Genomic DNA, 16,214 nt, shown 5'->3' with positions numbered 1-16,214 from the left:
GAAAATTTTTGGGAGATACACCGACGTACCAAGTCACATAGGACTCGACAACATGAAGAGAGTCCCACCAGAGCCCAATCCTTTTGATACCGTAGGTGTCTGGGATGAGTGAATTTTCCTCTTAGATAGTCGGTTTCCATGATTGCTAAAGTTGGTTTTTCAAATTGTGTGGTTTCTAGTGCGTCTGCAATACCGACCCTCATCTTTACTTGATAAGGACACGCGGCAGTTGTATGAAAACCGCCAGTTTGGTTATCTAACCGCATATTATTGTTGTTAGGTATTGCCACATCGATTAGTGTTATTTGGCTCGTTAGTTTATTAACCAGCTCGAGATCTGGTCTATTATGTGTTACAGTTTGGTCTGTGCGATCCCAGTACAGCTTGCAGTTATCATTTTCAAGCATACTCTCAGGAACGTATTGATAATATGGAAGGTGGTTTGTATGTAGAAGTCCCATTTTAAAAGCTATCTCTTGATGAAGGATTTTTCCTAGTGAGTCATTCCGTTCTTTATATTTAGTTACAGCAAATGCCTGGCATCCCCAAGTAAGATGTCGGATGGTTTCTTTGGCTTGACATACATATCGGCATTTGTCGTTTTTTGTTTTTTGCATTTCTTGTTCCCTCAGTTTATTCGGTGTTGTGTCATCTACTCCACAAATGGTGCGATTAAGAGTAGATGTCTTCGCCTGCACCTTAAATTATTAATCTGTTTTTCTAATTGCTCGCTTATATCCATAAGTCCTCGTCCTCCTAAATACCGCGGTAATGTCGTTCTTTCTACTGCACTTCGAGGATGGTGTTTTTGTGCATTTGTGAGGCGTGTTCGTACTTTTCGCTGAAGAGTTTCTATATTCGTTTTAGTCCACTTAATAATCACAAATGAGTAGCTAAGCGCGGAAAATGCGTAGATGTTTAATGCCTTAAACAAATTTTTACTATTAAGATGTGAAGTTAATTCGATTTTCATTTGGTTTTTTATTATATATATATTGTATAATTTTGAAGTGTGAATAAACCGCATTATTAATTATTAATTTGTTTTTCCATTTTTTCCAGTTTCCAAAGGCATTTTTTTCTAAACAAACATCAAATTATGAGAGATTATGCCGATTAATTGTATTGTGTTATCAAATTAAAAAATTACAGTTTTATTCAGTATGAACAACCCTCTTATTGCATATTTAATCATCTAAAACTTCCCGTTTCCTGTATTTTCAAATTTATAAACCGAATATCTGACCACAGTATGTGTTTACAGCCCCTGTAACCTTATTTTATAACTTGGCATTCCTGTCGGAAAACATTCTTCAGGTCGACTGATTCCAGTTAACCCAGCACATTACTAACACAACAACAAACGCAACAAAAATTGTTCTGACTCGCGTCTTTACACCCCATCATCCCTAATCAGTTGGCGAAATGCTCGAAGCATCGAAAACACGAGACAGCAACTGTGGCTGATTTGCATATGTAAGGCGCAAGGGTACAAAGCTGAATCATCCACAAGCTGCTTTCCGAACTCGGCCAGGCTAATGAAGTTAAGTGTGTGTGAATACCGCCGTTATACGCTCTAATAATATAGGTTGGTAAGATTACATATTAACTTCTGAAGTAACGCTATTTGCTAATAAATGATACTTTCGTGAATTATACATTTAATGGTAAATTGTCGCTTTAGAATTATTTATTGAAGTTACGTGAGCAATTTTTTTAGTTGTCAAATGCTTATATACTTGAAGCTGAAATTATACTTATTATAACAGCGCAGTATTAATCTTTTAAGTTAAAATGGACCTAAAAGTAAATAAAACAAAATATAAATAAACCGTAATAATGAAGAAACACCACAAATGCTTTGCATACTTACAAGTTTTAGAGTATTGGGCTACCTAACCTTAAAAAATAGAGGCAAAAATTTTCCTTGATTTATTTATAACCTAAAAACTTGCACTACAAACCGCAACCTCGGTAATATAAGGCATCAACTTAAAATTTTTGTTAACTGTGATTTTAAAGGCCAAGGGCACAAAATGAAATTGTCTACTGGCTATTGATGACAGCTTACTCTCTCTTACTCTCCCCGCCCACCTACAGTTTTTACTGCTACCATATCGTATCCATACGTGTCAAATGGGGACTGTTCAAACGTTCGTGTTTGTGCTCTTCTATGACGAAAACCTGGGTGAATTTGTGTTTTACTATTTTGTATTGTATAAAACAATTTGTAGTTATGCCGTTATATTATGCAAAATGTAATAAATAATTGGGTCTAATTCATAATAGTTCGCTATATTCCCAAAGGGTACAGATGTTATAAGGAATCATATCTTATTGGTTTCTTGATATTGTTCTGAAGTTATTTTCTTGTGGCATATTAATATAATTACTATTTTAAGGGGAATAAGCACAATTGAAGTTTAAAGTTTTCTATTCTCAATCTATATATTAAAAGAGATCCCCTAGACTTTGGTTTTCTTTTGACAGGACATATCCAACAGTAAATAATTTTACATTATCACCACGTGGTAAGTAAAAAAGTAACTTAAACATTATTTAAAATACACAATAATATATATTTTCAGAACACCATGTTTTCTCAATACAAATTATTAATACACCTTAATTGGGCATTCCCTTCTTACTACATTTCAAATATGGATCCGATGACATCCTCCTTAAATAAAAACATAGTCTCATAAAAACAAAGTCTCATAAAAACTTTTTCTCGACATAGTTCTATTAACCCCCTTTTTCCTAAAAACTAAATTATATATCAGTATTTGACTGGTATGATACCTTAACTTATTTACCAAAATTTCTAATATAGTCCACCTGGTTTTGGGATACGTACTCATTATATAGAATTTGGTTTTACAACAACTACACGTGGTCAGAAGTCGACCAACATACCATCGTTCAGACTAGAATTTTTACTTAACTTAATGTGTTTTAAACTTAAATCAAATAAAAAATCTTGTGTTATCGAATAGAGATATAACAGTTGTAACCATAAGTAACTATTTTAAAATTGTTAAAGTGTTACAGATATTTGTTGAACAGACTTACCAATGTTGTTGTCGTCGTGGACGTTATATCTTGTCATGGTACTTTACAAACTCAAAATAAGATAAAAATTTATTGTTGAACCATTTTAATAGTTCTCATTATTATATAGTTATTATATTACAATTATTTAGTTTACTTCTGGAACTTGTTGATTCATTTCTTATCAACAATTATCTACTTCTCTCTGTTTCCACAATAAAATATTGAAATTCTAAAAGTTTAACACATACCATTACAGATAGCTCATACACACTGACAATAAGTTTTTCATTCTTTGTATTTAATATTCATTGTGTTTAATATTATTACAAATTACTGATTTATAAGTTTAATTTTGTAAATCTAAATTTTCGAGTTTCTGATACACAAAAATTTTAAATCTATCTCATTTGGTCTTTGTTAAAAGTATGCCAATATTATTCATATTAGTTTATAACTATTCATTTAAATATTTAATCACTATTTCAGTTATTTATTTTATTTAAAATTAAAGTTAGTTAATCTTATTTACAATACTAATAAATAGAAGAAGAACTGTCACACTTTAACCTACAATTGCTTGTCAAATTTTACCTCTTAAATCTATTAGACAACAAAAAACTAACCTTTTTTGCCAGTTTCTCTCCTAGAAGTGATGTAGTACCACTAAGTGTCCCCTTTTAAATTAAATTTCTGTTGTGTTTTTTTGAATGTGTTCTGTTTGTCTAAGTGTCTTTAAGTGTTTTTATTTTATTTTTAATTTATTTTGACATCACAACATTTCTGTCCTAATAGAGACCAAACTAATCTATATTAATTTGATAATTACAAGTTGGAGTTATTGCACACCCACAAATTATAAATCTACCTTTATTTATTATCATAGAGCTGTCTGTTTTTAATACATAATTCAATAACTTAACACAAATTTCCAAAATATACCTATTAAATAAACGTAAATAACTTTTAAATAATATAACACATTACATTCATTTCAACAATCAATTGCACAATACCTACTTCCTAGTTTATTTGTTAGTATCTTTCCCCTCAAGAGCTCTCCCTCTAATTGTTAAACAGTTACAATATAACCGATAATCACCCGCCACCAGTTCTTGTACCGACATCATTTGGTTTACCATGTACCTTAAGACCTGAAGATGCATAGTAAATTGTAGTATGCGAAACCGGTCGTTGGGGGTATGGCAGAGAATAAGTTTAACAGATGAACAACAGAGTTTTCGTAGTTGAAGATCGTGTAGAGGTGCAATATTCGTTATAAAGCAAATTACTGAGAAATCACTAGAGTATAATAGACTAGTATTTCTGTGTGTGATTGTCCTAAAGAAAGCGTTTGATAGAGTAAGACTCAAAGATGTAATCCATTTTCTGTATAATAGAGAAGTTTCCCTAATTATTATAAAAACTATAAAAACATCTACCGAAACCACAAAATGGAAGTCAGAATAGATGAACAACTTACAGAACCTATAGAAATAGGTACAGAAATAACACAAGGTGATTCATTGAGCACCATGCTCTTCAAATCGATTATCCATGAAATCATCAAAAGCGTTAACAAAGGAGGAGGATACAGAATGGGAAACAAAGAAATAAAAATACTCTGTTACGCAGATGATGCAATATTGATAGTCCAAGGTAAAGATAGTCTGCAAAGACTGGTCCACATATTTAACATAAGATTAAATGAATATAATATGACAATCTCATCTCAGAAAACTAAAACAATAGTAATCAGCAAAGAACCAATCGGATGTAAAATAGAAATTGATAACATCAGAATTAAATAAGTAATGAAAATAAAATGGGCTGGAAATTATACTGTCTAGCTATGAAGATCTGGACAAAGAACTGAGAGATCAAGTACAAAAAGCAAACAGATTGACAGAATGCCTTAATAACATTTTATGGCGTAACAGACACATTAACACTAAGATGAAATCAAGAATTTATAACGCCAGTTTAAAGGCGCGTACAGACTAGCTCAAACTATTCGCGCTCAGAGCATTCGTTGAAAGTAGAAATCACCGCATATGTATGCGTGCTCAAGGCGCTCCATCCATTCGTGAAAAAATGTCTGAGGAGCTGCTTATGGTTAGTGCCGCGTTTGTGGTTATTAGTTCATTAAAAAAGAAAAAACAAAGGAAAAATAGGCGATGGTGGACGACGCATTTATTTAAAAGAAGATCCCTACAAATGATGTCCGATTTACTAGTAGATTTGGCGTTAGAATCTAATACTGGACAATTTCTGCTCATTTTCTTCTTCACAACTGCTGAATCTATATCAAAATTTTTCTTGAAATCGACTCCCATGCATCTTCTTTTTTTGTTTTTGAATAATAAAACTTATTTTTTGGATCCCATAATATAGGGTTTTCTTCATACAAATCTATTAATTGCAAACATTGTTCATTTGACCACTCCACTTTACACATAAATCAATAAAATGAATAAAACTCAATAAATCCGAACTTGTCTTGCAAATGCAACAAATCCACACGCTATCCGTCTAAACTGAGCGCGAACGTACACGTATGTTTCTTTGATGTGTGCGAAAAAACCGACACCTCTCTGGCTCGCAGCATGTGTGCTCAAGTCATTCGCGAGAAGCAACGCATGCAGCGAGAGGTTACGAAAGCGCCGTCCACATTTGTACACGTATGTGTATTCGTGGCTGCTCACCGCATGCGTTTGTAGGTCTGTACGCGCCTTAAGACCAATAATGAAATATGCCTCAAAAACAAGACCCGACACAACCACAACGCAAAGGCTACTAAACACAGCAGAAATAAGAGTAGGTACTGAGAAGAATTACAGAAAATACGCTGAGAGATCGAAAGAGAAATAAAGACATTAGAAGAAAATGTAACGTACAGTGTATACATGAATTGACACAAAATAGAAAATAAAGAAAAATAACCACATAAGCAGAATGGAGGTGACCAGTATCGTCAAAATAGCAAGAGATAAGTCACCAATCAGCAGAAGTATCGGATTACCGCGCAAAACATGGAGTGACAACTTTCCATAGAGGTATTAATCCGCCAATGAACAAGCAGAATTGCTTATAAAGAGGAAGAAGAAGCTTTTGTGCTATAGGAGCAGTTTTACAGTTTAGAAAAGTGCCAGAAAATGATTTTTTTTAGTGGTAGATTTTAGTAGTGATAGATTTCACAGATTTATAATTATAATATATTTTGTTCAACCCTTCCTAATCGTTCTGGTATTCCTATGTTTATTGTGTAACAAATGCTATACAATAAACATAGCGAAATGCTTCTACTTCAAACGATTTTGCCTGTTCCCATTAATTATATTATTCTTCGTAAATTCATATAGCAACTGAATAATCTACTACCTGATGCAATGCGGGTACAAGAAAGTCAAAATCCACCATTCGCATCCACCACAATTTCTGTTTTAAGGCTATTTACACTTATCAGAGCAACAAATAAACAACAAAGGATTATTAAGACACCCTCTGTGTAAGTTCATCTCTGTTTTCAACGTAAATTTGGCTCTGGGGTGTTTTGGCGGAAAACGTGGTAGTTAGGAGGGCAAAAACTCGCGCTGGAGTATATTAAGACACGTAAACTGGGTTTATTACAGTTGGGCTCAATTTGCAGAACACCTAAAATAAGGAGTAATCTGCGCTACGTTGTCTATCTCCTCTATAATAAGTTTTCTTGACTAATTGTAGAAATTGTTAGAGGTTAATTCACTTAAATTAAATATTGCACTTAGGGTAACTGTAATATTACCAAAAATAAAACAACTTGTTTTTAAAACTAACTGCTGAGGTTTTATAAGGCAGGCCCGCATATAGTGGCTGTCCCAAAATAATTCACACAAGATTTAATATTACCGCCATTTGTGCAGTGAAGTGTTGGTAACAAAAAAAAATAGTTTGACAGCTGATAGTTTAGGCTTAGTAAAAAATGAAGCCTTAACCGAAAAGGCAACGCTTTATCGTTGTTGAAAATTTTTTTAAAATTAATAGAAGTTTGGCGGCCATAGTTCGAAAATTTCGTACAAAATATGATAGAAATATCAATTTAACTTTGTCAACTGTAAAGCAAGTAGTTGAGAAATTAGAGAGACTGCATCACTTGTTGATAAAGCTACACTGCTTGTCCAAAAATAAGCCGCTCAAATGTTAATATCGAGGCAGTGCGTGAAAGTGTTAGTGAAAGTCTAGAAACATCAATTCGGCATTGTGGGCAAGAATTGTATATTCCAAGAAGGTCTATACCAATTATAGATACAGATATACAGAATATAGATTATAAAGACTATCATACTAATATAATGTCTGATTCGACGTTTCTACATGATGTATCTCAAAGGTTATGGACCAATAAATAAAAGTTGTTTTTAATTTTTATACTCGATTATCATCTCATATTTTACAGGTTTTTATTTTATTTTTCAGTGTGGAGTGGAGGAGTAGACCTACAAGGACCTTTGTTCATACACGAACCTCCTCATCGAGTAGAGTTCAGTAATAGTTCAGGAGGAAAAGTAGACTGTACCGCACAAGGTAGTCCCCCGCCGGAAGTTGAGTGGATTCTTGCGGATGGATCTCCTGTACATCAGGTTAGTCTCTTATAATAAAAGAACTCGCTTGTTCAAAAGATTTATCAGACTAAATATTAAATATTGTATATATTTCACGTATTATTTTACGATAAAAACATCAATAATACTATAGTGTTTTTTCTAAAATTACTACGTTAAAAATAGAGAATATAAACTTCTTTAGGTATCCTTTTTGACTTGATAACTGAATAGTGTCTTAAAAAAACGGGTGTGGCAGTCCAGTGGGACTGCCGGTGGAAGTTACACTTCTATACACGCATTGGCCGTTACAAATTTATTTGGGAGTCAATCTGCACAATCATTACATATGTAATGCTATAGGTAAGACATAGCAGAGAGAGAGAAACAGAATTAATAACAACTTACTAACAATTAATAAACGACTTTTGACCTGTAATAGGAGTATAGTAAGTAAATGAAGGATTGAATCAATATTTTGATGAAAATGTATATTTTTATTTTCATATATGTATGAAGGGAGTTGAATGCAAACATTTTTTTACACATACTCTGCAGTAAAATTCATTGTTTATTTTGTTATTAATATAATAATACAATACAAATTAAAATGCAATATTCATAAGTATTTAAAAATGACAATAATATACATAAAAAAATACACTACAATACAGTGCAACATAATTTAATATAATAATACAATACAAATTAAAATGCAATATTCATAAGTATTTAAAAATGACAATAATATACATAACTTTTCTACTTACGCATATATGTTTAATTTACCATGTAATAATATTAATAAAAAAGTCCTCCCCGTCTGGGAATCGAACCCCGGTCTCCCGCGTGACAGGCGGGGATACTGACTACTATACTACCGAGAACATGACACAAACTTATTTCAAAATTGACAGTTCTGGGTCATACAGTGATTTATTGAGATTATTATTTTGAAATACAAAAGACTAATATAATTATGAACATTTAATAAATAATACAAAACATATCACATAAATAATAATATTAATAAATATTTTATTATATATATATATAATATTATATGTATCTATATATATCTTTATATAATATATATATATATATATATATATATATATATATATATATATATAATATTAAATTATATATACAAAAGGAACATTTTTGTATTCGATGGAGAAAGAGAGAGAAAATATATCTTCTGTCTCTCTCTTACTCATTATCTTATTACATATGTAATGATTTCACAGATTCACTCCCATACAAATTTTCGACGTGGAGCGCGCGTATAGAAGTATAACTTCAATAATTAAGTTAAGTACCTTATACGCAAAAATGAAAAATTTACGGTCTATAGTCAGCAAAGCAAGTCTCTGTTCAAGACCTGTTCGAGACCTGATCAAGACCTGTTTGAGACCTGATCACGAGGGCTTGTGACGTCAGAGGTCAAAGATCAAAGTGGACCAAAGTGGTTTGCTTTCTACTAATATTAGCGTCTGATCTGTTATCCAAAGGACCTTGCTATACTGCAGGGGGTGCTTTATATTTGTTAAAGCTTAGATACACCTTTGAGTTGAAGTGGTGCAACAAGTAGTCACGCTACATTCAATACAGTTAATATTATTTAGACATTATAACTCATTCCGTAACCATCTCGAGAATAATAACCAAATAGTGCTCCACGAAGAAAGACTTAACTTCAGACGGTCAGTGTTTAATTTGGGCGTCAACTTTTTTAAGATGACCAACTGTAGCATTAATATCAAAATCCTTCTTAACAAACAGGGCGAAAAAAGGAGACAATCTCCTAAGAGGTATAATAGGGAGAAATTATCGGCATTCGTCTCTATACGTACAATTTTTATATAAGTCAACTATTGAGTATACAGCGTGGTCTACGCATTGCTAAAACACGCAAAATTAACATAATTAAGTATGGCAACATTACAAAATAACAAAATTACATATTTGGAAACTGTCATAACGGACGAACTAGATCCAGAAATCAAAATGAAACGAAAAATAGCAATTACTAAAACTACTTTTATAAATATGAAGACATTTCTTTGCAATAATCATCTCAGTTTATAACTAAGACAAAGAATGGTTAAGTGCTATATTTGGTCTGTACTTTTGTATGAATCAAAAGTATAAACACTAAAAGTGGCAAGCGTGAACAGAATTAAAGCATTGGAAATGTGAAGGAGGGTTAACAAAGATAGAGAATTACTAAAGACTGTTAAACATCGGAAAATGTCTTTTCTGGGATATATAGCGAGGAAAAATTGATATAGGATATTTTAACTGATTCTTAAAGGCAAAATAAAAGGCCGGATAACTCTGATATGGCAAGTGAAAAAGAACTGTTTTAAGCATTGTAAGCTTGTATCTTCCAGCATATATTCACCAATTCTTATGTCCGAGAAGTTGATGGTCCCCCAAAGTAAAAAAGGTTTCAAGGACGCCTTGTAATCGTGGGCAGCAATTAATTACAGTACTTTTCAAATAAAAAATTCAATATCCATCAGTTAAGCTTCTGAATTTAGTAGGCAACTTCCTAATAAGTATTTTGACTTTGCTAAAGAAACGCAACCAAAATGTAACATTCTGTAACATGTAATGCGACAAGTAACGTTCATAACCGCGACCTTCTTATGTTGCATTCTTTGTTCAAACACCATTCTTACTACTACTTTATGTAACATCTGCGTATATCCTTACTTTTCAAAATCTATTAACAATAGAAAGAATACAGCCAATAACCTGAAGAGGAAAAAGCCTAGGCGAGGTCATCAGAACCTACTTCGATTGATCGCGAATTTGGAAATCCCATAATAGTAATATTTCTACCGAATGAGTTTGACCGATTTAATGCACTCATACATTATGTCTATTGTTAAATGAATGCATTTGTTTAATAGTTTGGTATTATTGGAAATATTCGTAAATTGACAAATCCATATATTTCCGTCATGTCTCATTAGCAGGCATGAATTTCATTTAAGCATTTTTTATATTTTCCAGTGTAACTAATGTTCGAGCAATATTGAATTTTCATTGTGGATTTTCGTTTATTTTTAGGATTTTGAATTATACGTTCAAATGTAAAGTTTATCTCTGAAAATTTAATTACACGATTGATGGAGAGTTCATGTATGGGGTGAGATAAAGAGGTGATAAAATAACTTCGTGTTTTTTTGATAAATTCATGGTATAATCGTGGATTAAAATAAAACAGTGGAAACACCATTATGAGGTCTTACTGACAGAGAATAGTTGTAAATTCCAAGAGATCGAAATGGAAGAAATATCCGAACATACAAAAATAATTGAGATAACAACCGAAGAGTTAAGCGATATCCTCAAAAGATTGAAAAATGGTGAAGCAGCAGGACCTGGAGACATCCCAATTGAGTTGGTAAAGTATGGACCAAAAATATTACATGAGATGTTGGTTCAACCATTTAACAAATGCTTAAAAGGACAAAATATCCCTGATAATTGGAATGTTGGATACATCAGCTCAATATTCAAGAAAGGGGATAAACGCAAATGCTCTAATTATAGGGGAATTACCTGTTATCAGCTCAGTGGGGAGGCTGTACTGTCGAATAATAAAAGAAAGAATAGAATCAGAATACGAAGACATAGAAGAACAAAATGGATGTCCTGCAGGAAGATAGTGCACTGATTGAAAATATATACAAAAATGCAAGAAGTGTCGTTAAAGAAGGAAACTTTATATCTGAATCATTTCCAATAACAAAGGGGATTAAATAAGGATGCTGTCTATCTCCAACCTTATTTAAAATATATATTTAATCATCGCTAGAGTGGTGGAGAAAACAAGTATCCGAAATGGGAATAGACATAGGTGGTGGTAAAGATCTAACAACTTTATTTTTCGCAGATGATCAGGTAGTCGTAGCGAATGATGAGGAAGACGGAAAAAAGCGGTAAATATTTTATACTCTCTACTATGGTCTAAAGATATTAGAACCTTGGTAGAGCCTATTATGACCTATGGGGCAGAAGTTTGGTAGATCGGGAAGAAAGATAGAAAAAGAATAGAAGTAGTAGAAATGGATTTTCCAAGGAGAGCGTGTGGTGTATCCAAAAAAGATCATATAAGGAATGAAGATGTTAGAAGGAGGACAAATACTGTATATTCCAGTGTAGACAGAATTGAAACGAGACAACTAGTGTGGTATGGTCATGTGAAGATAATGAATGAAGATAGATGGCCAGAGAAAGCTTTAAATAACATACCACAACAAAGAAGAAAAAGAGGAAGGCCTTCAGTTGCCTGGGAAGAAAATGTTAGACACATAATGAGAGATAGAGCCATCAAAGAAGACTAATGTATGCACAGAAAACGATGGCGGTCGAAATGCGAGAAGCGGCAGAGGCTGAAGGAACCTCGCTTATACAACAACTGTAAAAAAAACAATTTTTTTTAAATATTAAATAGAGTTTTTCTCGTTATTGTGAATTGCAGTCTAGCTCTTGTTTCTGTTCTTTTATTTTGCTTTATTAGTAATTTAAATACTTAATTACGCCACTACTAGTTAGTGAGGTAATTTTTTCTATCCATTTTCTGTGACATTGTCTATCCATATTTCCACCAAGGGAAGTTTTTCTCTCGTGACTCCTAACATGTATAATTCTAAATGTAAACGAAAGCGTATAATTTTAAAATTGTAACATTTTTCCTTTTTATTTGAATAGTAGGGATGATTTTCACTCAATTTTTTTATCTAGACTTTTCCTTGTCAATTTTAAACCGATTTATTTGGGGTATAATATAAGATTTTAATATTTTTAGTTAATATAATTTTACGTTTTTTTCTGATTTAATTAAAAATGGTAAATACATACTTTACCATTGTCATGTTAGCTTTCTACATAAAAACTCCAGGAAAGACTATATAAAACGGTAATGAAAAGGACTGTATTTTAATTTAGTGCTACACAGCATTCATTTTTAATCTAAAAAATCACAAACACAAAAGTTTTAGTACCGAAAATCCCGAGCTATAACGAGCATTTTTTTATAGACTTTAATATTTTATTATAAATAATGTCATTAGATTTTTAAGAATTCTGTATAATGTTTTCTTATTATCTGCCTCTTTATATGCTGTTTTTTATAGACGAATTTGGAGTATGAAAATAGTATTTTTTAGTTGGAGTTGGATAAATGTTCGATCCTAGATTTTTCTTCTATTAAATCAATTCATCTCGTTTCTATTCTGTTTGTTATCTGGTTTTTTCATAAAAGTTTTCAAACATGACACGCGTTTTATTGTTATATTGTTATATATAACTATATGTAAACTGACCCGGTGGAATGGTATAAAAAGCATACCGCTTTTCAAAGGATAAAGTAATGTATGAAGAACTCTTTACTAACTGCTAACTCCATTAGCGATGTCATCGGTGCACCACTATGGAGTATATTTTTGTTCCTTGGGGTCGTGCTGAGCTCCTTGATTGATGAGCTGATTCATTGATTTTATTCATTATCTCTCGGTAGGTGCTCTGGTCTGAGGAGTAGATCAAGTTTTTTAATGTTTGGGTAAAACGAAACTTAAATAAAAATAATGTTTAGTCCTTAGGCAGTGCATCAATATTGTATTTAGGTGGAAACGTTTCCAGTGGTTTTGATTATGCTGGTTGATTGTATCATTTTGATCTTAGCATATATTAATATATGTGTTTATATATTAATACAGTTTTAATTTAGTTTAAACAAATATTAATTAATATATGTTTAAACTAAAAGTACAATCGTAGCAAAGACCTTTTGTCTCTTTAACATTCCTTTCAAAAGTCTGTAATAAAATATTTGAAATTATCTTAATTTTAGGTATTGTACTTTTTTCATCTTCATCTAAAGAAAACGACGACACATCTGTTTTACAATGTTAAGGAAAGTGTATTCATATTAGTTATGCAAAAATGTATTATTAAATGAACTTTCAATAAATAAATAATTAGAGACAAATTATTAAGGATATAATTTTGCACACTGCTACGCAGTAAAAATATAGCTTATTAAAAAAGGATACTGGAGACATTAGAGAGTTCCATGTCAGAACAACTTTTTGATGCCAAAGTCAGATTGGGACTAATATATTGTTCTTGTTTGGAGGTTCCACCAACAGATTGTAATTTCTGTTTCTTAAAATCTGGTAAATAGTGATTAAGAAAAAGAAGAACTACTTTTGCAAATAACATTTAAATATTTTATAAAAAGAATATTTTTTGTTTTTGCAGCAATTAGTACCACTGATGGCTTCAAACTGTAATGAATGCAGGGCTCACCAAATTTGCATGCAAAACAGCTAAGTTTTCTTAAAAATAGTTTGTCTGCAAATTTTTTGCTCCATGTCACTTGGTGCATAGACATAATATTTGGAACTTGATTAATATTATTTGGGATTTCAATTTTTGCGTCTTTTATCTTTTCTTTCAAAACTTCCCAAATTTTAACCGAACTTTCTTTAAGCTTATGTACAAAGTCACCTGCACATATTATGTCTTGTCCTTCCAACACCAATCTATCAGCTTATAATTATCTGTGTTAATATATTTATTTATTTCAAAGAATTTTGCTAAGAATTTGTGGTTGTTACTAAACTCCTTTATTATGTTACTCCTTTTATTATTGATTAAAAATTCTATTTACTTGTAGTGTTTCTGTTCTTTTTGTTCTTTCTAAATGCACTCTGCTATTCGTTTGATAACGTATATAATTCTAAATAATACTGAAGGCGTTTATTATATTTTCTAATGGTTACAAAGAGTTTATGTTCATGATATAGGGCAATATGTGGGTCAGGATTATCTTTGAATTAGTTGGGTTATAATATGGAAATTAGTGTATCCAGGCTCGAGGCTTTAGGGAATTGTTTGGTGAAGAAAAGGTGGTTATATATTTCCAGAATATATCGTTAAACATTTACATAAAGGTGGATAAGCAACGCGTTTGAAATGTTGTCTGATCCAGGACTGAAATTAATAATATTGTTCTTATCTTCATACAGTTAATCCATGTTAAGTGTTAGATTTAAAAGTAGTTATTGTATGTAGTAGCACTAGGACGATATTCTTTATTTGTTTTGTAATACATGAAAGCTCGTGTATTGAATCAATCCAGTATTCCTAAGATGATAATATTCGCTTCACCATGGTACAGTTTGATTTTGTTTGACTTTAATTATTTCTCTGCTGGGTGTTTTATGTTTGTTCAACTTACGACACTCACTAGTGTCGTTTGACCCCTGAAAGAGCTTAAATAATACATCGATCAAAATAAAAATTACCTAAAAATTAAATTTAATGAACATAAGTGCTCTCATTCAGTTTCTCTTGTTGTTTTTTTTTTTCGTGTCAGTAGTCTTCCGGGTTGAACCGTGTTTATTTTCATTGCGCCGAGCTTTCGACATCCTCTTTAATGTCTTCTTCAGGGCTTCTGAGGTCTTAGTCTCCCGAGCCCCCAGTTACTACTACACTGATCAATAATCACTTCACTACTACCACTGAAAACAGAGGAAGGTTTATTTATACCGTTATGGTTCTGGAGTTTTCAAAAACAATTTTGTGACCTCCTTATGAAGATGGTGTCCTAGAGCTAAAATCAAATCGGAATTGCGAACAGAAATGGAATGTTCATAAATCCTATTTTGGATTCTACGATTTGTTTGGCCTATATAGGATCGGGGGCAGTCTGTACAAGAAAGTTCATAAACTCCGTGTTGTTCATTTGGAATGTTGTCTTTGATTGATCGAATAGAAAATGAAAGGGGGTGAATATTGTTTTTATTCCTCTTAATTTAAGAATTTTGTCGATTTTGTCAGTGCCACGTTTGATGTAAGGAAGAAAAGCTTTTATATAATGAGGGTCCGAGTCTTTAGATTGAGATGGAGTGGAAGATTGATGTCTGTGGATGCTTCTATTGATGTTATTTTCGCGGTAACCGTTTTCGATAAGAGTTTGTTTTAAACAAGAAAGCTCAGCGGGTCTACTTGCATCATCGCAAAGGCGTATTGATCTGGACACTTTCTTTCTTTCTTTCTTTCTCCCCTTCCTTTTACCCTAACAGCGTGTCGGATTTGGGCTAGCTATTTTAATTTCCATTTACCCACCTCTTCCATTCTTTTCTGTTTCCTGCCATTATTTTCAATTCCTCCAGTGATTTTTGTTTAAGTTTTCCCGCCTCTACTACTTGCTGTATCCATTTTTTTCTTGGTCTGCCTCTTTTTCTTTTTCCGATGTTTTTTGCTTCATAAATTTTTCTTGTTATTCTATTGGATTGCATCCTCATCAGATGCCCATACCAGTTCATTTGTCTCTTTGCTATTTTGTTCATTATCGGTTCCAAGTTGGCCATTCTCCTAATAGTCTCGTTGCTTAATCTATCCCATTTTGTCTTTCCAACTATCCTTCTTAGATGTCTCATCTCCATTGCGTTTATCCTGCTCTTATGTTTTTTCAGAATTGTCCAGTTTTCACTTGCATAGAGCACAGTCGGTATCACTATTGTGTTATATATTTTTATTCTTGTTTCTCGTGCAAGT

At 32.3% G+C, this 16,214-nt stretch overlaps 1 protein-coding gene across 1 annotated transcript in view; it reads left to right on the top strand.

The window, feature by feature from the left end:
- LOC140433617 (cell adhesion molecule Dscam1-like) overlaps positions 1 to 16,214 on the top strand; it is a 757,823-nt gene that overhangs the window by 441,373 nt on the left and 300,236 nt on the right. The window contains exon 2 of the mRNA XM_072521600.1: positions 7,507 to 7,670. Within this exon, the coding sequence (XP_072377701.1) occupies positions 7,507 to 7,670 (164 nt within the window). The remainder of the gene's footprint in view (positions 1 to 7,506; positions 7,671 to 16,214) is intronic.

The sequence above is a fragment of the Diabrotica undecimpunctata genome, chromosome 2 (assembly GCF_040954645.1).
Source record: "Diabrotica undecimpunctata isolate CICGRU chromosome 2, icDiaUnde3, whole genome shotgun sequence".
Classification (NCBI taxonomy): domain Eukaryota; kingdom Metazoa; phylum Arthropoda; class Insecta; order Coleoptera; family Chrysomelidae; genus Diabrotica; species Diabrotica undecimpunctata.
Note: the sequence above shows the minus strand (reverse complement) of the source record. Positions and strands in the feature narration are given on the sequence as shown.